Below are 21,882 nucleotides of genomic sequence, written 5' to 3' on the forward strand. Positions count from 1 at the left end.
TTAATGCTATGACGCGGCTCCAATGACAATACATCTACTTTTAATATGGCTTGATAAAATCAGTCCAACTGTAGTGTTCGGTGCGACTTGACCCACGGAGACGGCTGGCAGCTGAGACGGATCAGGTCACACGAGACCGCCGGGACACGTCGGAGGGACTTCCTTTAAAACCTAAGAACCACGCTCTGGCCTAAAGCACCTAAAATACCTAACAAGCCTCCAGCTTATTAAAAAAGGTACAGTTAAATGTAAATTAGTTTGTTTTTATTGCCCAGCTTCTGAGATGGACCCTTCCCCCACTCCTCAGAACGATGAAGGTGAATGGAAGTTTACTTGACATGCAGGCGGACAAGCCCCCCCCTGTGAGATTGTCAAGCCATGATCATCTCGAGCAAAAATGCCTCGGTTTTATGCTATCACAGCATCTAGTTTGTTTTTTAACCAAAAAAAAGATACAAGTGTTCCTAGGATGACTGTCCATATTTTTAGGCATAGTTTGTTTTTCTTGCCATAGACAGTTTGCAGTTTTTGTTTTCAGCCAGCTGACTGGTAGTGTGCAGCCTCAGGTGGAAGAGGGCCAGTGCTACATTACTCTATGCTCCACGCTGCCCTTCTGGTCTTTGTCCAATCTAATTAAAAAAGGACCTAAAATCATAGGAATATTATAATAGAGATTATAATAGAGGATTTTAGTGCTTTTGAAACTTTTTTTTCAAACCTTCCTGTCGGTGTCTGGGCCATGCCTGTATGCAAGCCCAAAAACACTGTCAGTTTATTTTCCAAACAAAACGAGGTTTTAATGTGAACTTTCTCATTATGTCCGATTGTGTGCCGAAATCGTGAGCAGCAGGTCTGGCTGTGCGTCGGTGCACTCTACCAGCCGGGCGCGGCCTTAATTGGCGAGTCATTTGTTTTGGAGCGATCAATGCTCAGGCGGTTTCAGCTTTCCGTCGCTGAACGAGGGGCCTGCTGCTTCCAGGGAGGATGCTAATGACGGCAGTGAGACCGAGCCAAAACAACACAGAGAGGTTGCGTGGCTAGAAGACGAGCTGACTTAGAGAGAGCTGCAGACAAAGTTCATTTGCCATTTTTTTACCTGATACGTTAACCGGTTAAATCAGTTGCGTTACTTTATGCTACAAGTAATAAACTTTGCATTTTTTGTAATAGCTTTACTCAGAGAAATCCTACATCTGGTGATGAATTGCTCCAGACAACTCAGGGCAGCAGAAGGTGTAAAGAAGAAAAAAAAAATACTTTTCTGAGAGGTCTTTTTGTATTATGTGCCACAAATAAATTTCCATTCATCTCTTCTGTGTTTGGGAGAGAGTCTTTATGCCAGTATGTGTGGGCACTGTTTTCTGAATTTCATTGGTCCACCCATTTTAGATACAGATGTGTACATATTTGTGGGTACCAGTGGCAAAAATGTGTGAAAATACCTAAAATAAACCGATATTTTATTACAGGAAACACTATAATTGTTTTTAATAAAATCACAGTTGTTGTTGGCATCTTCTACAATCCTTTTAACATAATGTCCATATAACTGAAGCATTTTTGATACATTCATTTTACTTTTTTTTAATTGTTCAGAGTTTCTAACGAAAGAAGTAATCTTTATTTGTTGTTGCAACGTCACATTCCTACAAAAAGTGTCTTCTGCATTTAAGCCATCCCTTAGGGAGCAGTGGGCATCTTACAGCGCCTGGGGAGGAATCTGGGGCCAAGGGTCTTGCTCAGGGACCCATGGTGGCAGTCTGCGGGGATCAGACTGGGAACGTGCATCCTTCTCAGAATGAAGAGCACTGCTCTAAACATGAGGCCACCACTCCCCATGGAGGACCCAGGATGGATCATCCAGATTATGAAAAGGTCTCTCCCTCTTTATGCTTCACCACGTTCACAGCGAGGTAACAATGATCGTACCAGTGGTGGTTTTATTAACAGTTGCTTCCTAATGCTGGATTCCCCCCCTGACTGTAATAAATATACTCGGATTAGCGTTGAATTTTTAAACAATGCCTGGGCAATAAAATATGTTTTTTTAGGCTTTTCACACATCTTTAATGGCAGAGCCAACAAAGTCATCAGCATCCCTGCGACTACTTTTCATCATGCGTAATTATTTCCTAGACCAGGACTCTGGTCATTTGGAGCGCTTGTTTCCTGAGATACCTCTGGTCCATGTTTTCACTCAGGAGCTTTTCACCTAGCTACTTTTGGTTTGGAAACGCTGACCCAGTCCATGAAGGCCTTTTCGTGAACGGTCCCACCGATCACATTCGCACGGGGTAACATTCACGTACACACAGCCGAGATAAGCTAAGCGTTCCCCCCCCCCCACTGAGCAGTCATTACCAGAACCTTTAGTCTCCCGCGTTACATCCATCGTAGCATCTCTTTTTTTGGCCTTTTCTGTGCTTTCACATCAGACTTGACATAAAAGGTGAAAACAATTTCCAGCAAGTGCAAAATAACATGTCTCTGAGAGCAATACGCAAATAAATAACAAAAATATAGATTTGTATACATAAACTCGTTAGAAAAAAAAAAATCAAATGGCACTGTTAATAAATCATGCTAGAACAAAAACACCACGTGTCTAATGTGAGCAGTTTCTAAATATTCTGAGCACTAAGGCTGATTTGCTGCTGGGCTCAGTTTCAGTCTGCGGCTACGCATGCACCCACACACACACGACACCTACACGCTGTAGGACAGGTCACCGATGAATGGGAATTACAGCGTCAGGAATGACGGACAAATACTTTGTAGCAGTAAATGACTCACATCTCCTTCGGGAAGCTGCTCTAACAGAGGAAGGGGCGTCGGGAGGGGCCCTCTGCCTCCATCTACTGGTCGAACATAGACACTGTGGCTCTGACATGTGAAGCCAAGCTTGAACATAAAGTGCTCCTATATTTACTCACTGCAGAAAAACAAAGGTAAATGAAACAGGCACAAATTCTTCCGTCTGCCCTCCATCCAATAAACCTTCGCACAGATTTGGGTTGGGGATCAAATCATAGGCGCCCCCCTTCTCGGTGAGATTTCCACGATACGCTGCAGCATCGAGGAGATGACACCATGATCTGAGGTGGCCGAGAAGTGGCACTCACTGTTGTCTGTGTTTACTATTCAGCACTCGGATTGTAAACAGCAGAGACGCGGCAGCTGTTCCTTTTGAGCCACATGATCAAACTCCACCTGTTTGAATGGATTTATGCGTTTTTGACACATGGCAGAGCGGTGATTAGTTGCATCATCTCATGGCAAGTGAAGTGCCACCTGTCTCGTCTGCAGCTTCTTCTTCTTCTTCTTCTTCTTCGCTGCACTTTTCATGAGATCAGACATTTAGTTTGTGTAACTTCCACGGAGACTTCTGTATCTGAGGATGAGACAAATAAGGCAAAGAGGAACTGCCGATGTGACAGTTCAGATATTACAGAAGGGGACAAATGGTACACTATATGTTTTTTTTTTTGTTTTTTTTAAATGAGGTTTACTTTGTATCCTCTGCATATAAACACCCAGTCCGTAGGGAAGCTGTAACATGCTGGGGTTTGGAAGTGGAGAAGCTGTTATAGTCTCTCCAGATGTGCAAACCGTCATCTGGACACAGATTCACCGTGTGACACCACGCAGCCGCCCGCTGCATCCGCTGTTCCAGCTTCCTGTCGGCCCACCGGTCACGGCTCAAACCTCGAGGTCTGGCATGGTCTCCTCTTTGAGCTGAATGTCATTTTCAGAGCCCGTCCCCACGTCCGAGTCAAAAAGCGAGCGGTCCGACTCAGGGGAGGGGGAGTGTGTGTGTCTGGCTGACTGGCTGCTGCTGTCGCTGTCGTCCAGAGTGTCAGTCCTGGAGAACAGGCCGAAGTCCAGCAGGCCTGCAGGGCTGCCGCCGCTGCTGCTCTCGCTGTCTCCGTCGTAGTAAAGGTCCTCCACCTCCACGAACCACTCGGGCCAGAACTTCCTGCGCATCCGTTCACAGAACATGGCCAGGTTGATCAGCTCTCCTGAGGAGACATCAGCCACAGCACGGTTACACGGAGAAAAATGTTTAACCCTCCGACCGTCTTATTGTTTTCACATCAGCAGTTTGCGAGCATTAAAGCACAGACACTGCAGGTTCAGGTACAGCGCCTTTGCCAAAGTATTCATACCCCTTAAGCACGTCCACATTTTGTCTCACTACAACCACAGATTTCAGTTTTGTCTGAGGGAATCTAAGCAAGACTTTAAAACTGATGTTCACGAGTCAGTAATTTATTTGGCAAAGAGGAATGGTTGAAAATGTTCACCCCCAAGTGTACAAATCTGGTAGAGACACATCTCAGCTCATGAGGGCTGGATATAAATGTAAGCCACACTTTTCAGATTCTCATTTGGAAAGGGTTTTTCCTTTCATGCGCACACAGTTTCAGTAACACACACTGAAGTTTGTGGTCGTGGTGTTATAAATACTTTGCAAGGCGCTACATCACAACAAATAATTCTCTTATGACACGGCATCCCAAAACACTGCTACTGCAGTTATAGTATTAGAGGGTTTGACTTCTGCAACAACATATTGATAAAGGTCTTTACCGAAATATGTATCACTGAAGAAGAACCAAACTTAGGTCCAAAAATGTTTCCAAATTCCAGCTAAAAAGTGCTATGTGTGTTGAGTTGGACACTGTTTGTTTTGCAAAAGATCACTGCCATCTGGTGGTTAAATAAAACTAAAGCATTAACACTGTTAAAAGTTGCTAACAGTCTGCTCAAAAATCCCAAATATCTCTTGACATTTCAAACTTTACAGGATAGCTTCTGTATAAGTTAGTTTCATCGTATCTTTAACCTTTAAATAATAATCCTCGTTGTTATATTCTGCAGTTTGAATAATGAGAGCTAAACAGTCCCATTCACAGGATACGTTCTCTATATCTAGTTTGTAAAAAAGGGTTTTTATCTATTCCAAATCCAGCAGACATATAGCTTTTATGGATGTGTTATATAGACAGGTTTGCGATACAGGCTTTAGGACAGCTCCAGGAGACACACTTGCATGACAAAGGTTAGATTAAACAAAACATGATAAAATAGAACATATTTTATGTTCTTTAAAAAAACTAAAATAAGGTTAAACAGGTGGGGAACATTTAATGCACGTTTTCCTCTTTAGATGCTTTTGGGGGTTCAGGTCTGAGTCCATCACTACTCCCAGATTTCAGGCCTGATCAGTGGTTCCTAGTTGAAGTGACCGAAGCTGTGTGCTAACTTTTGATCTCTCCTCTTCTGGTCCAAATATTATTACTTCAGTTTTATTCTTATTCAACTGTAGAAAATGTTGGCACATCCATGCATTGACTTCTTCTAAGCATTTACTCAGTGCTTGAACTGGTTCATAGTCACCTGGTGATATGGTGATGTAGAGCTGTGTGTTGTCTGCGTAGTTATGGTAACTGATGTTGTTTTTTTATGATCTGAGCTAGAGGGAGCATGTAGATATTGAAAGAACCCAGGATGGACCCTTGGGGAACCTCACATGTGATTTTTGTCGACTCTGATGTAGCTGACATGAAGACGTCTCTGTCCTTTAGGATTTAAACTGTAGCAAGTAGTGGCTCTACAAGCCATTGACTCAGGGGAGGGGACATAAATGCATGCCAAACTTTGTATCTTTGTACATGTTTGTTTGTAAATCCTTTTGAAAACCCATTTATCATTTTATCTTTACAATTGTATACTACTTTGTGTCAGTTAATAAAAACAAAAATCTCAGATGGTGGTTGCAATGTGACGTAATATGAAAAGGTGCTGAAAAGATGCTGACCTTTGATGAGTTGCTCTGGCCGGGTCCCAGGTAGAGTCCACATAGCCTGAGCTAGATGGCCGAACACCGTGGCATCTAATGTTGACATCTTGGAGCCCATAAAGTATTTCTTATCTCCTACATGAAAAACAACAGACACATTTAATGCAGACTCTTTACAGCTATCACAGCATGAACTGAACAGCTCCTTTGCCACTGCATCTTGCTATATTATTTATAATTAACTTGATGCAAGTATGTACTGCACAGCACTATTTCTCCTAATCAAGCCATGTGTCAGTTTCTTTAAAGCCAACTACCCTCCAGACTGTTTTCCAGGCAGTCTTTCAGGTCCAGCAAACTGCTGACACTGTTTAGTTTGTAGTTATTTCTCATTGTCATTCCTCAGGCTGGAAAAGTAGCAACAATAGATTTAAAATGAAACATCTGGCATTCACGTAGCGCAGACAATAAGTGGAAAAGCCATATGGTGTACAATATTGTTTCACTCTGAGAATGACTTTCCATTGTCCCACAGGGAAACATTTATTAAAATGACCAAAAGATCAATAAAAATCTCTTTTTCAGTCCTCCACCTCATCATTGCTAACTCAGTAACTCAGTAAGCAATATATATATATATATATATATATATATATATATATATATATATATATATATATATATATATATATATATTCATTCAGGTATGAGCTGTATGTTTCCTCCTCCTACCCAGCAGCGTGGCCAGGGTTCTCATGTCCTTCTCCATTAGCGTGTAGACCTCCTCCTTGGAGAAGCGGCCGATGCCGTGGCCGTACATCTCTCTGCGCACCATGCTACCGTTCAGGTGGCTCAGCAGCCACTTCAGGGTGTCACTTAGAGGACCAGTCATTGCCAGCAGCTTCTGGGTTTCTTCAACGTTGTCCACCCACTGGCAGTACGCTAATGTCCTGAGGGCACACACAGTGGAACCAAGGTGAAATAATATCACTGAGAATAAAATCTGCTTTGGCAAAACTTTGATTTAATTGAAATAACAGGAATTTCACTGGCAGAGGACAAATTCTAGCAATAATTTATTTAATTTTTTTTAAAATCAGCTTTACATCATTGAAAATGATGTTACAACCATGATTGGAATGATCCCCTGAATGGATTGAATTATTTTTTTTCTATATTTTATCTCAATAAATTTAGTATTTCTTAACAGTACTTCCAAAAAGGTATTTTTGCAGTGCATTAAGTGGAAATAGAGACTCTGTACCTCAAAAAAGAATACAATACAAAAGAGAAGGTAGTTGTCGGCTTTTGTGACATACCCAAACGACAACGTTAATATAACAACTTACCTGAATCAAATCACAGAACATTTGGTTATTACTGTAGGATTTGGCAAGTTAGGAGTACCTTAAATCCTGTGATCAACAGTTTATTTATTAAACCACATTGTCTCACACAACCCCTACTTGAAGCCCGCAGGCTTCTGAGGGACCGCACACACCCGGGACAGCTGCTCCCCTCTGGCAGGCGTTTTAGGGTGTTTATGACACGGACTAACAGACTGAGGGATCGCTTTTACAACAGGTCCATAGTTGCGTTAAATGCAAGTACTTGACACTATCGTGTATACACATCATGTATATATTTACTTTGTGAGAGTATATTTGCATATATGTAAACTACCAGTGAAAAGCTTGGACTCACCTTCTCATTCAATGGTTTGTCTTTATATTTACTCCTACCTCTGGGAACTCCTTCCAGCCAGTAGCAAAACCATTTCAGGTGACTGACGTCATGAGGCCCATCGAGAGAGGGCCAAGAGTGACCAAGGCAGTTATCAGAACGAAAGGCGGGTATTAAGAAAAAGCTAAAATATTTTACATTTTTGTGTTTGATACATAATTTTATATACTTTTGGGTCATTATTTTGATGTCTTCACCATGAATCTGCAATGTAGGAAGTCATAAAAATAAGAAAAAAAGAATTGAATGACAAATGTGAGTACAAACTTTTGACTGGTAGTGTATACATGTATGCGTATCAATACTTATTTCTGTTTAATTTTATATTGGTTGTTTTTACTCTGTGTTTTTTCTAAACCTTGTTTTATTTTTTATACCAAACAGTGGCTGCTGAATCACTTTCGACTGACAGTGCACCTCGGATGATCAGCTCCACGTACACTTTAACAATGCCCCTACCTAGTTGTGCATTGTATTTGATCCGACTACGCCACTTTAATAACTGTGTTTGTCTTTACTTGCCGCGTCTATGGCTGAATTTCCCCACAGTGGGACAATAAAGGATATTTCTATTCTTCTATTGCCTTTCCTATCTGCTGCCTGTTATGTACGTGAGGCCAAATTGCAAGATGGCAAAAAAAAAAAATGTCCCTGTCACCCATGAGGGAACTGCTGGCAGGAGGAAGGGCTACAAACTTAACATTCGACATCAACGTTTTACTGAAGAGAAAGCGTTTTTAACAAAAACATCCATACCCTACAGCTCCTTACAGATTGCAAATTAAGGGAAAACAACCTAACCAGATCCTCAGACTAACGGGATTTTCCGTTGATATTTGTCTCAAGCGTTCTGTGAATGAGAGCAAACAGGCTTACTTCACAGTATTCAAGCCCTAACCTTTGTCCAACTACAGTCCTCTGTAATAGTAAAACCCTTTTTTAAAGCTATTGCTTCCTGACAAACAGCAATCGGTGAGACCACCTCTGGTTCCAAGGTAAATAATTACACTAATGGTAAAAAGATGAGGAAAAACTAATATCTTTAATGCTAATTACTCAAGAGAGAAACTGAAGTCAGCAACGGCAGGGTAAAGCTTTACAAGAAGAGGAAATCAGGAATCAACACCAAACATTTTTGGATGCTCCATCTCTGATCTGTCTCCTCAGCCGTCTCATATCACAATGAGCTTCTCCTCTGAGTTCATCCTCAAACTCTGAAGCCTCGTGTCGGGCTTTCTTATGTAGGCTGTAAGAAGATCTCCTGCAGCACTCCTTTGATATGATGTGAAAGACTGGTTGCTGGGTAGAAATTGAATCAAAGACTCTGGCCAGGATCATGTCTGACTGCACGCTATTAGTTGTGAAATGATCTGATATCCCAAAGACGGCCCCATCTTGGCTTTAAACAAAAACAAAAACTCAGATGCCTGACAGAGCTGGAAGCCAGAGAGGAAATGTCAGCTCATCATGTTCAGGCCTAAAAGAGTCCAGAGAGGGGTATTAGATTAAAGCTCAGACTTACAGGTCTGAAGCACGAGAGGTTGAATATTTACAGTACAGAGCCAGTACACAGTCACCTAAAGTGCTAAGTGACCGCTTTCTTGATTTAGGCTAAAAGGCTTCCAGTGACTGTGATATATGAATATATTACATTTGCTAATATTACAAATCACAAGCAGCAGTAGTGTGGACACACGCTACATCCTCCGGGGCTCAGAATCCCCCCTCAGATGCTTGCGTGCATCTTAGCGCGTAAAGAGCAACAAGCTGTCAGCGTGCCCTTTATAAATAATTCAGCCCACGGGTCTAGATGTGGGTCTAAATATGGCGGGGGGACGTAGTAGCGAAGGAAGCAGTCGAAGGGAGGACGGAGCCAAGCAGGATGTGGGGAAGACAACCGACCCTGGACAACTTCTATGAATCCTCCTGTCCTCAAATAACCGAGCCTGAAGCCGAGAGTCGGGTTAAAACAAGAATTTCCTTCATGCTGCGACCTGCTGCCATCAAAGGGATGGCAATGAAACGCCTCGTGTATGTGAAAGGGATGATGGGTGCAAGATGGATAGAGCTTTTAGGTAATGGAAAACTCTCTCCCGCTCGCTCCGTGTGTGTGTGTGTGTGTGTGTTTGTTGGGAGGCGGGTTAAAAACAATTTGCTAGAAGCAGAAGCAGCCTATGTTTATTCCAGCTGCTCCGATGTGACTCAACACGGCAGTGAGTGAAGAACCCTGAGGACGGAATCGGCCCACAGCAAAACCAAGACTATTATGTTTGAATAAAGCTAGATGGGCAGTCAGGGAACGAGCCCTTCAATTGTTTTTATTAGCATGCCAAAGTGCACATTATGCGATTCAAATTAAAATGATCTTAGTTAGTAGCAAGACTGTAATAAATTAAGTCTTTCATAGTGTACCAATTCCCCACACTGTCAACAAATTTCAGTTCATATGTTTTTTACCAAAGCTGACGTAACTGAGCCAGAAAGTAAAACAATACATGTCAAATTAAATGACCCACTTCCTGCCTGGCAAATAATCTCAAACTGGCTAAAAGAACCTATTTAAAGCATCGGTCGTTTTGGTGCTTAAAAAGCTTCCAGTGTCAATGCTAGGCTGTGCACCCGTCCAGAGGAGGGAGTCTGTGTGGAATGCTCTCACCAGTACAGGTGCTCCTCAACCATCTTGGTCACCGCTCTGGACACAGCTATTTCTTGTGGGCTGAGGTTGATGTTCAAGTTGACCCCCAGCTTCTCCTCCAGGAAGTCCACGATGAAGTCCGACCCCGACACCTGCTCGTGGTTGTACTCGATCCATGGCATCTTCCCCTGCGGTGACAGCTTTCCGTCAAAGTAGTTCTGCAGGTGACAAAAAAGATACGCTCAGGTAAGACATCCGTCAGACAGAACAATCAAACGCGACGACGGATGGTGTTTCTAAACTACCCTTTAAAAGTGTTTTTCCTCATCTATGGATCGGGTCTTTGCGATTTTAGTCAAATCAAATTTATTCATATAGGAGATTTAAGAACAATTGACGTTGGCCAAAGTGCTGCACACAACAACAAAAACAATAAACGATAATTCAAAAAAAAAGTGAGTATAAATGTGTTTTAGCACCAAGAGTTGAGGCCTGTCTAATATTTAGGGGCAGCTGGTTCCACAGTTTAGGAGCTACACCAGGAAAAGCCCGATCACCTCTGTGGACCAGCCTGGACCTTGGGACAACGAAACACAAATGGACATTAGATCTAAGGGATGTGGAGGGCATGAAAGGCTGCAGGAGATCAGACAATTAAGCAGGTGCCAGCCCATTTAGTGCCTTATAGGTCAACAATAAAAATTTAAAATCAATTCTAAAACGAGCGGGGAGCCAGGGAAGAGAAGCAAGCACTGGTGAAATATGCGCACGCATTTTTGTCCGTGTTAGGAGGCGAGCTGCAGCGTTCTGCACCAACTGCAGTCGTGAGAGGCTGGCCTGGCTTACACCAACGTACAGAGAATAGCTATAATCGAGTTTGGGGGTAATAAAAGTGTGAACCACCCGTTTATAAAAAATAAAAATTTTATTATTTATTTATTTATTAAACTTTATTTTTAGTTTTTGAACAAGGACAAACAAGTAAGGGCTAGAGCGTATATACAATATATAGAGCAGTGTATTTTACACTGCATTACTGGCCTGAATCACAAAAATTAGAATAAATAACACATAACCAACGACCCAGGAGCAGGGTATACACCAAACAGACAGAAGAGGCAGATATATTTTCAACTTCACAAAAGTAAGTTGTTCTGAGTCTTTGAGTAACTGTTGCATTTTTCCCCAGAGTCTCTTCTCCTTCTGGAGATGCAGGGAAAAATTCAATGTTTCCATCTCTTGGATGCAGTGTATAATGCTTATGAAGAGCCTTAAGGTAGGGGGGCTTGACTGGACTGATTGCATTCTTGCTTGCAATAAAAAAAAAATCTTTAGTAAATATGTGTCACTTGAACTGAGTCGTTCAGCGGGTTTTCCAAGGTTAGAGATTATAATGTTGGCTTCCTTTTCCCACCGCTGTCTGATATAATCTGTTGACCTCTTATTCATAGTTGTGGAATTTCGGTAAAGTTTGCCATTGATGCCTTTTGTATTGGTACCAGCGTATGCGTCAATAAAGACTTGCATTATCCCTGGATTTAACACTAAGTCAAGGGTCATGATTTCCCTCCTAAAAAAACTCTGCACCTGCAGATAGCAATCTCATAAATCTCTCATAAATCCTTGAAATGTATTAAATGCCCATTTTTTATTATTTTACAGAAGGACGTGATTCCCTGTTTGGCCCACAGCCTGTATTTATGGTCTAGAAATGCCGGGAGAAAGCATGGATGGTACGCTGGCCAACTCAACACTCCTATCTGTTTCTGCAGAGGATATTTTTTAACCACCTCAGACCACTTTTTCAAGGGAAAACTTGCACACCAGTTTTGGTATTGGTATACTTGAGGAAGCCTGTCTAAGTAACCAAGCACAGATTGTATAGGGATGTCCCGTACAGAAAGCTTGATGTTCTTCCATTTAGACTCGTAGTTTGGATTACACCAGCACACTAAGGGTCTAATCTGGGCCGACATGTTCCCTAAGCAAAGCAGGCCCATACCCCCCTGCTCCCTCGGCAGATGAAGGGTTTGGTATTTCATTCTTGGTCTTTTATTACGCCATATAAATCTGAAAAAATGCTTATCCCACTCCCTAAATTGTTTTGCTGGGCCATCTACTGGGAGTGCTGCAAAGATATATCATAATCTAGAGAGAACATTTACCTTTATTGTCCGTTCTCTGCTGTCAAGGTCGAGGGGAGCAGGCTCCACCTGTCCAGGTCATCATAGATTTTCTTATTTATTTGCTTGAAATTAATTTCATATAGCTGTGCAAGGTCTTTTGTTAATAAAACACCCAAATACTCCATTTATGATTGATGCCATTTAAATCGATAACTAGCCATTAATTGCCTTGAGGGATTGAAAAAGAAGGCCAAAATGTGTTTGGTTTTTTTTGTACATTAAGTGTATAACTAGAAAATATGTAATAAGTTTCCAGAATGTTCATAAGCAGTGGGATACCAGCTTCAGGATTTTCCATTGCTTTAAAGAACGTCATCCGCATATATAGGCAGATTTTGTTTTCCACATCCCCTATTGTCACGCCCTGTAAACCTGTCTTCCATCTGATAACCTGAGCCAGGGGCTCAATAAAAAGGTTAAAGAGAAGCGGACATAACGGACACCCCTGCCGACAACCTCTTTGCAGTGTTATTTGATTTCAGACATTTTATCAAATTACAACCAGGAAATTCAAGGCACTTTTATTCGTTTTTTTTTTTTTTTTATCTTTAACAGTTGTAGTTGACAGTAAAAACCCTACTCACCACTGAACCTTGTTGTCGTTGGTAAGCTGGCCCTCAGACTCTATCTATCTGTTCTCCATATGGTGCCACCATACGAGTATCGTTACTTCAGACGCTAAACAAACAAAAGCTTTTTCCGCTCCCACGACTATGCTGCCATCAGAGTTCCAGCAGTTCACACAGAGCTGGGGGGAAAAGGCCTTCTCCTTCTCAGGCCCCTCCAGCTGGAGAACACGTCAGCAGGACCCGAAGCTGTCCCGTCTGGTCCCACTCGGAGAATTCAGAGTTTTATTAAATAGCAGATAGGGTCTATAGGAAATTGTACTTGCTTTACTTAGACCTGTGTACATATGCTACTTTTGTCATAAAATTTGAAACCAAATGCTGAGATGCTTTTAAATTTGTAATTGTTGTAATTTTATGTGTTTGTACAGGTCTCTCTTGTAAAAATGAGACACTGAGTCTTAAGGGACTAACCTGTATGAATAAAGGATCAAAAATAAAATAAAATAAAAAGTCCTATTTACTGTTTTCCCACAGTCCAAGTTAGGCTGTTAGGGGCATGGCTAACATGTGGAGGAAGGTGTCTGCTCAGATGAACCCAGAAGTAAACTTTAAAAGCCTGCAGGCAAAATGCTGTTTGTAGCAGATAACTAACTCTGCCCGTATCCTCAGAGTGAAACACGTTGGTGGCAGCATAATGCTGGAGGGATGCTTTTCAGCGCAGGACAATCCTGGAAGGAAACCTTAAGTCTGGGGAGGCGGTTTCTGTTCCAGCAGAATGATAACACTAAAGGTGCAGCCAAAGCTACAGAGGAAAACGGGTTTAGATCAAAGCATATTCTTGTACGCATGCGCTAGAGTGGCCTAGTCAAAGTCGAGACCCAAATCCAGCCAGGAATTTGTGGCAAGACATGGTGTTCAAAGACATTATCCATGCAATATTCCCACATCTCAATTATGCACCACTTTGTGTTGGTCTTCGCAAGAGAAAGACATCGCAGTCTGTTGTTGTACCGGCACAAAAATGTTTAAGAGTATCTGAAAATGTTCAGAGTAATATATGACGAGAGGACAGTCAAGAGGCTGGTTTTGGATGCTGGCTGATTTGCTGTTTTAATTGCCTGAACAGTTGTTAGGGTGGACTGCCCCCAGTTTAGAAACTATACTGTAAATCGCTTTACATCAGGAGAATCCCAAGAATAACAGATTAGCGCCGGTAAGCTGAATGCTTGTACAGAACAGGAAACTACCGGTAGGGCAAAGGAAATGAGCATACTTTCTAGCACTCCCGAATGACTGCCTTTAGTTATTTGGGAAAGCAAAAGGATGATAAAATGCACCAACTGTGCTTTTTAGCTCCATTCTCTGTTACCTGGTAAGGCAGATCCAACATGCGCAGGTACGTCTCTATTTTGAGGCAGAAGGGGGAGAGGCTGGGGATGCCGTTCTTTGGTCTGGAGAACTGGTGGAGGATGATGGCATCTTTAGAGTCCAACTCCTGCTCCTTCCTACACATACACACACACACACACACACACACACACACACACACACACACAGAAAGATAGAGCACGCATAAACACAAGTACATCTTTATAAAGATTAATATGTTCATTTCCATACTGTTTAAGTAATTGTTTCCATCTCATCTTAAATAAAATGGCGATTTCATATTAGTTTTTATCAATGTCCATCTCCAAAATAGTACCAAACCGGAGTGGCAATGGAGCAGGTCTCAGTTTTACTGTCAGGACTTCCTCTCTGTTTCAGTATCTAACACAAGCAGCCTGAACATTACGGCACATCCTCACATGGGAGCTCATTTTTCTCCTGAAAAAAGACTTTTTCTGAGATTTCCCACAGACAACAGATATTGTTTACTTAGACTGGTCGCTAATTAACTCAGCCACTAATTTCTTTGTTGTTAAACTGAGCCTCTTATCCCGGATGTGACATCATCACTCCCGCTGTCTGTCGGCCAAATCCTGACTCTGCTTTTAGCCGCCATCTTGGATCTCCGTCGCTCCATTCAATCTGTCACCATGATGGCCACTTACCACAGCATTGAGAATCAGCTGTCCAAATGGCTGGTATCTAATTCAGCAAATTATGTTTGAAGCATTATTTCATTAAAATAATGGTTGATTTTCACTTCAGCGTTGCATTGTGTGCTGGCTGTTTGAACACGGACGAGATGTGGTTCTTCTTGGTTAGCTTTCATTCATTCCTGGCCCTTAAAACAAACCTTAAGCATCCATATTTACACACAACTGTGATTTCGCTGCATTGTTTTATCGGTTTAAGTTTGATTTTTATTTGTTCCTTTTTTCCAAACTTTAGATTTTCTTATTCTTTCATTTTTACTTAGTAGCTAAGTTGCATGTTATTAGCTTAGTTAAAGATTGTCTTGACTAAACTATTTCAAGTGAAAGGTGAAGTATTATTTATTATATTTAATAAATTGTTGTATTTTGGAGAAAAGTTGTGTTTATTCTGTATATGTGCGCTTTTGTTGAGAACGCCAGGGTGTGAGTTCCCTCAAAATGACTAACTTTGTTGATAATTGTCTTTTGACATGTATTAATAGTTGTTCATCAAGGTTTTAATTTCCCTACGAACAGCAGGTCCTGAACAGTTATTCCTTCCATGCTTCCTGTATGAAAACATGTCTCAATCATCAATTATGTGTTAATGTATTGTTGTCTTCTGAAACCCAGTGAAACTACTGGAAGCCAAGAGCTGCACAGGATGTTGTTGTTCATTCTCACAGCATCGTCTGCTGTTAGTCATGTTTAGATGCCGATTGTGTGTTGTTGTTTTTTAATCAGGCAATGTAAGTGATCAGACAATAAATTATCTATTCTTTTCTATTCATTAACACAAAAACATATCTATAACTGATCTAATTGCTTTTCTTTGAAACTTAAAAGGAACAATTACTCCTACTGGTGCTAAATCGTTCAAACACGTATCAGAATAAAACAACAATGTCATTAATAACAACACCCTCCTCTTCCTGGTGGAGGGCATCAGATTTTTGTTCAGAATGTCTCGGTACATCCGTCCATTCATCATTCCTTCAGTAACGTGTCGTCTACCAGCAGCGAATGCTGAACAAACAGCCCCACACTACGAGGTTCTCAACTCCAGAACTCAAGAGTTTGTATCGTGCTGTCAGGGTGTCAGGCAGTGCCCTTTGACCTCCAAACAGGATGCGTATTATGGTATCCAGACAGTTCCGGTTTGGTCTCATCTCACCAGATTTTAGTCTCTCAGTCTTGTTTAAATGTTGTTGACTTTGCATCAGCAACGCAGTCCTGTGGCGAGAGCGGCATGCAGGCTATGGCGGCTGAGTCCATTACTTGTTTTCTTTTTAATAATAGTACCTGCTCATTCTTGGTCTCTCTGAAGCTCTCCACAAATGGCTATTGGACAACTAATTAGTTCAGGAGGTTGTAACTAGGTTTTGCAACAATAAGGTTAAAAATTAATTTAGCCCACCATGAAGTTTTTCTCGTGTGGCATCGCTGTAACAGGACACCTGAGTCACCGTTGCTTTCTAGTGACCGATAGATTCCAGCTGACGCCCTCGCATCCTTCTTTCTTCATGTGTTTTCCTCTGTGGGTTTTTCCGTCATCTGGAGACGATTTCGTGTCAACGGCACATTCAGAAATATGTCTACTTAGAAAATTGGTGATTTGTTCAATGCTTATTTTGCCTCCTGAGTAACACTTGCTATTTTGATTGGAATTTCAAATTGAAGTTTTAAAAAAGTCATTTCTTCATAGGATAAATGGGTGGAAATCCTTCAGTTTCCACAGCATTTGCTTTTCCCGGCTGAAAATATTTTAATTGATATTATTGCATTTTTATTTATATAATTTATAAGTAATAATTAGAAGCTTTTTTTCAGCTAGCTAACTGGCAGGGCACAGCAAGAGTGGGGGAGGGATTCTGCTGTTACTCTATGCTGCATAGAGAGCTCAGGTCACTTTGCCAATTTACTTTGAAGAACTTTAAGCCAAAGAAGGTAAAACTATGGAGACAAACCAGCTGGTGCCTTGTTAAAAAAAAAAACATCTGTTTTTTTTTTGTTGTTGTTTTTTCACCCACAGATTCAATTTAATAGAAATCCATTCACATTTTTAACTGAGCCAGTATCCAGATAGACAGACCATACTTCCCTGGTCTTATTCAGCGTGGTAAACATTGCTGAATTTCCTCATGTCTAGTGTAAACTGATCCCTGAAAATCACTTTGATCCAAAACTCCACCGTCTATGGCAGCTTGTGTTTAGCCCAGTTTGATCTTTTAACTATCAATCACAGCTGTATAGTTTTCCATTTAAATTCCTATTATTATTATTCTCTGTTATCACTTATGACCTGCACGTTTCCATTTGCCTATCATGTTGCTGCTAATGCCCTGGACTTGCATCACCATCATAGGAATTTAGTCTATCCCAATGACGGCCCGTGCTCGGCTTTTCACCGTGACTCATTTCTTGCCAATATTGACTCATATTTCTGCCCATCTGTTATTTTGTGGCTGTTTTTTTTGTTAACAAAAGAAATAAAAATGCTGACTAGTCTGTACGTCACCAAGAATCCTCACTTTGCCTTAATTTTATTAGTGTCCTTTTAACAGCTTCAAACGGTTCCCAGAATCACCTTTGGTTAATGATTTGAGTGATGGGTTTGTCCGGTGTAGATCCTCACATCTCCCCAGCTCAGGAGTGCAGGGCGCACATGAGATGCTGTTCCCTGCCCTTGGACTCCTGCTTTACCTGTTTTTGCTTCCCACCAAAGACACGGAGTTCAGCGTTTATTTGGCCAAAATCCAGCCGTCGATGCACTCTGTACTGTTTGTCTCTCTTTGTGCAAAAAGATAACAAGGTTTTATAAGACAGCTGGTTGTTTATAGTTGTTTTAATGGATCAGATTTAAACAAGTGCAGCCCTACGTTTGAAACTCATTGCACAGTAGTTTTGATCCTAAATTTTGGACGTCTGCCTCGGTCACATTGTATTTGATAACAGAATACATTAAATCATACAGTGTGTTACCTTATAAAGCAGTTTTCAAATATGTTTTTATTGATTCAGTGGACAACAGTTATGTTAATGGTTTTTTTTTTCTCTGAGTCTTTAAACTGCAGACAACTCTGCATTTTCTGCTTCAGCAGGTGTTTCTGTGAGAATGGGCCACCATATCTTTCCTCTGCTTAATTTTAAGGGTAACAATAACAAGAAATCTATCCATCCATCCATTTTCCAAACCGCTTAATCCCTCATGGGGTCACGGGGTTGCTGGTGCCTATCTCCAGCGTTCACTGGGCAAGAGGCAGGGTACACCCTGGACAGGTCAACAAGAAATCTACACGTTTTTAAATAGGTTGCTTCTAAACATGCTTTACACAGCCATTGTGTTTAGCTGTAAATGATAAACCTTTAGCCTCGACCTTGAATGTTTTTGTTTATACGTTGATTACTAAGTAAAGCGGGTAAATTAGGGTGCAGTGGCTCATAAGTCAGTGCCTACACTTGTGCTGAAAGCACACCACATACTACAAAAAACTAAAACTTTGACATGTTACCGTACAAGATGTACCCTCAGCACCCTTAGCTTTAAAATTTCGCTCATGCAAAGGAGGCGCTGAAATCCCTCAGAGCAATGTCAGACTTTCTCAGAAGACAGGAAGTATCTCTGAGTGAGCAGGGTAATCTAAGTTGGTCTACTGCGGCCACCGCTGCCAACGTCTCATGGCACAAACAGATGATTTTGGCAGGCTGCAGAGCCAACATCGGCAGCGGCTCCAAAACACTGCTTATAGAGACAGGAGGAGATGGGATGGGATGGGATGGGAGGGGGGGAGTGAAAGCACAAACCACCAGGCCACTGTAACAGGATGTACTTACAGCCCGGCACTGGGCTGGTCCAAATATAATCCTCCTCCTGCCAAGCACGCATTATCGCTCTGACAATAGCCTCGTGTTATTCACTGTGCTGCGAGGGGCGAACAAGCTGCAGATCAAGCCGTGGACCGGGGCTCTTTTCTGTCCTTGTTGTTGTCATCGGCAGCTGCAGTGTCTGTTCACTGCAGATGTGTTACAGGTCAGGTTGACTGCAGAGCTCCAGTGTTTACACTCACTCAGCTGCGAGCCAGGGAGACTGGCACGCAAGCAGCCATTCACTCAAACAGACCTGCCACTGTACAAATTATATGAGTGTTTTTGTCCTTGGAGGGGGGGGGGGGGCTGCTCTCTGTAGCATCCATCTATGATGTTACCATTGCGAGCTGTTATCAAACCTAATCAGCCCCTGTGAGCATGTGGGGGTTATATACGGGCCTCTGAGGACCGAAGGAGGGATAGAAAGAACACAGCAAGGCTTGCTGCGGCCACCTACCTGATGGCGAGCAGCTCATGCAGTAGGTAGGCTGCAGCAGCCAGCAGGGCCCCCCCGGTGATGTAGAGGGTCTTCTTCCACCAGGACTCCGAGCCCAGAGCCGACATGATGCCTCCGTAGTCCTGCAAGGGAAAGGCGATGATGTAGCCATACAGCGACTGCTGGGGCTCGGAGCCGCACAGCCCGAGCGGCAGGCTGTGATTCCGTCCCAGCTCCACCACGCACGGCCGGGAGGAGGCGAAGCCAGCAGCCCAGTGCATCCTCCCACCTTCGGTTACAACCACCCAGCTTCCTGCCAGCTACCGTCCCCCGTCCGGCTTCATCAAGGCGCCCAGCGGCTCGCCTACGGCATGGCGGCGGGGCCAACAGCTATTTATCCAGAAACGTGTGTGAAGTAAACATTGCGGCCCCTTCTCCCCCCCAGGAAGATGCTCAGCGACCAGCTCGCCTCCCTCTGCGGGGTCTGGAAAGCGATTGTTCCGCCTGCTGGGGAAAACAGCGGCGCTGCTTCCGGTTTTATTTTTCTAAATAAAAGTCACTGCTGAGGTTAACTTGAGGGTTTCACAACGTGTCGGTTTATTAATATGCAGGTTAGTTAAAAAATGTATTATTTTAAATCAGCACAGCGTGAACGCCTTTCAGCCAGCTGACCTACAGTGTGCAGCAGCAGGCAGCAGGCTGGACAGCCATGTGTTGCATTCCCTTTGCCTCGGAAAATGGAAAAACGAGCTGGGAATGGGGTAAACTTGAATAAAAGCGTTATAGCTAGCACTTTCGGAGAAGTTGGGATTACAAAAGAAAAACAAAAGGTCAGGATTCCAATATGGGGACGGCCAGGAAAACTGTTGTTTTGTTTGTTGTATCTCTAAACGTCCTTAAGCGGTACCTTCCACACGCAAACATCACTTTTAATTTGTTCTGTGCAGAGTAGCCACTCTGTGTTAACATTGATTTTAGAGCCGGCATGTTGGATCCGAGAATCGAATTTCTCCAACTTTCCGAGGGGAAAGTCCGACTTCAGCGGCTGTTACAGAACATTTTCCCCATCTGGAAACCTGGATTTCCGAGTTCTACCTGCAAATTGAATGCAACATTTGTACCATAATGTTTTAGCGGAATCAAAAATCGAATGCGTATAATCAGGTTTTTTTTTTTTCTTCATTTTCCCATCACCTATGTGCGAGTAGGCTACTTCAGAGGACTCTGTTGACACGGAGTTGTTGGTCAATGGAAGATTAATTTCAGTCTGGCCCATATCAAAACATACAGATTTTTCTATTCATATTTAGCACCTTAAATTATTTCTTTTTTCAAATGGAGGTGTGATCTAAAATGTTTGTTGTCACCAAAGCTAGATTTTACTGAACAATCCCTATTTGATTTGTAAGGTGCACACCAATATTAAAAAGCGAAGCAACGTGGTGGTGAAGAGAGGCTGGCGTGACCAGTAACAATATTCTGACATTTGCTTTTACTTTGTAAAAACGCGGCGACGCCATTTCCGGTGTGGCGGTCTTGAATCCTGCGACCTTGACGTAGCTTTCCCATTGTGTTGACTTGGATGCTGGGGTCACCCCGCCCTGACCAGCCTCCAGCAGCATCCCGGCGAAAACAGGGGCTCGTCGTCATGAACGCACGTGACGTAACTACATCTTTGATAACGTTCCCACAGGTTGATGTCTAAGTCACATAAGCAGCGACCGACAAAAGCATAATTTATTAAGTTGTGTTATTGGTCAATAATAAATAATGTTAAATAAAGTTTATGTAAAACTAAACATTGTTTTTTATTTATTTAACTAGCCTATGCTCCTATAAGAATGCAGCTGAAGCAGGTTGCCGTGGGTCTACGCAGTGGAAATATTTCGAATTTATATCAAGTAGTGGTATATATCACCAGAAGTTAGTAATGGAGTTATCCATACTCACTCTGGAACAACCTCGGAAGTGCAAGAGGACGGTCATGTTGACGGTTTATTCCAGCAGCGGCAGCAGGAGCCGAGTTGGAGACGTGTTTATGGGGCATGCCGAGGACAGGAGGACAACTTCGAGGTAAAAACTACCCCGGAGCTTGTTACGTTATTCTCGAAAGGGTCCCGCTGCTGTCTTCCGCCTGCGTCCGCCTCAAGGAGACGGCTTCGGCCGAAAGACGAAGCGGCCTAATGGTGGACCTTTAATCTTTCCGGCGTTCGGCGCTGCCATGGCAACCGTGGGCGACCTGAGCACACAGTCGCGCGCCTTTTGGGAACGCGCGCATTACAGCGCGAGCGTTATGCGTCGCAGCAAGGACACTGGGAAATGTTCTTCAAAACCATACAAACATAACGCAATTGTTTTCGATTCATGCGTAGTCATGCGAGGTAGAAGCGGTGGTTTTCTTTGCGAGATGATGATCACAGTTGTGTCCTTGGACTCTCAGGGAACATTGTGCAAGCAGGACTTATTCTCCGCAGGGATATTCTGTAGCCTATTACATAATTCTTCCACAGAAGACCCATTATAATCCCAGAGGAAGCGACCCCCCTCCTCCTCTGAGTGGGT

The 21,882-nt window shown here is 42.6% G+C and overlaps 1 protein-coding gene across 3 annotated transcripts; it reads right to left on the reverse strand.

The window, feature by feature from the left end:
* Positions 1-1,271: 1,271 nt before the first annotated feature.
* On the reverse strand, positions 1,272-21,524 carry faxcb (failed axon connections homolog, metaxin like GST domain containing b). 3 transcript variants are annotated; one of them, XM_036129519.1, is made up of 7 exons: positions 21,271-21,524; positions 19,342-19,463; positions 14,306-14,441; positions 10,203-10,399; positions 6,536-6,753; positions 5,822-5,938; positions 1,272-4,019 (listed from the first exon to the last, which is right to left on the reverse strand). In XM_036129519.1, the coding sequence occupies exons 1-7, from the start codon at positions 21,304-21,306 to the stop codon at positions 3,700-3,702; spliced, it is 1,146 nt and encodes a 381-aa protein (XP_035985412.1). In that variant the 5' UTR covers positions 21,307-21,524; the 3' UTR covers positions 1,272-3,699. The 3 variants fall into 3 exon arrangements, with proteins under 3 accessions (XP_035985412.1, XP_035985415.1, XP_012728434.2); XM_036129522.1 differs by having other exon boundaries at positions 21,267-21,285; XM_012872980.3 differs by lacking the exon at positions 21,271-21,524 and having other exon boundaries at positions 19,342-19,601.
* Positions 21,525-21,882: the final 358 nt, after the last annotated feature.

Source organism: Fundulus heteroclitus, chromosome 3 (assembly GCF_011125445.2).
Source record: "Fundulus heteroclitus isolate FHET01 chromosome 3, MU-UCD_Fhet_4.1, whole genome shotgun sequence".
Taxonomy (NCBI): Eukaryota; Metazoa; Chordata; class Actinopteri; order Cyprinodontiformes; family Fundulidae; genus Fundulus; species Fundulus heteroclitus.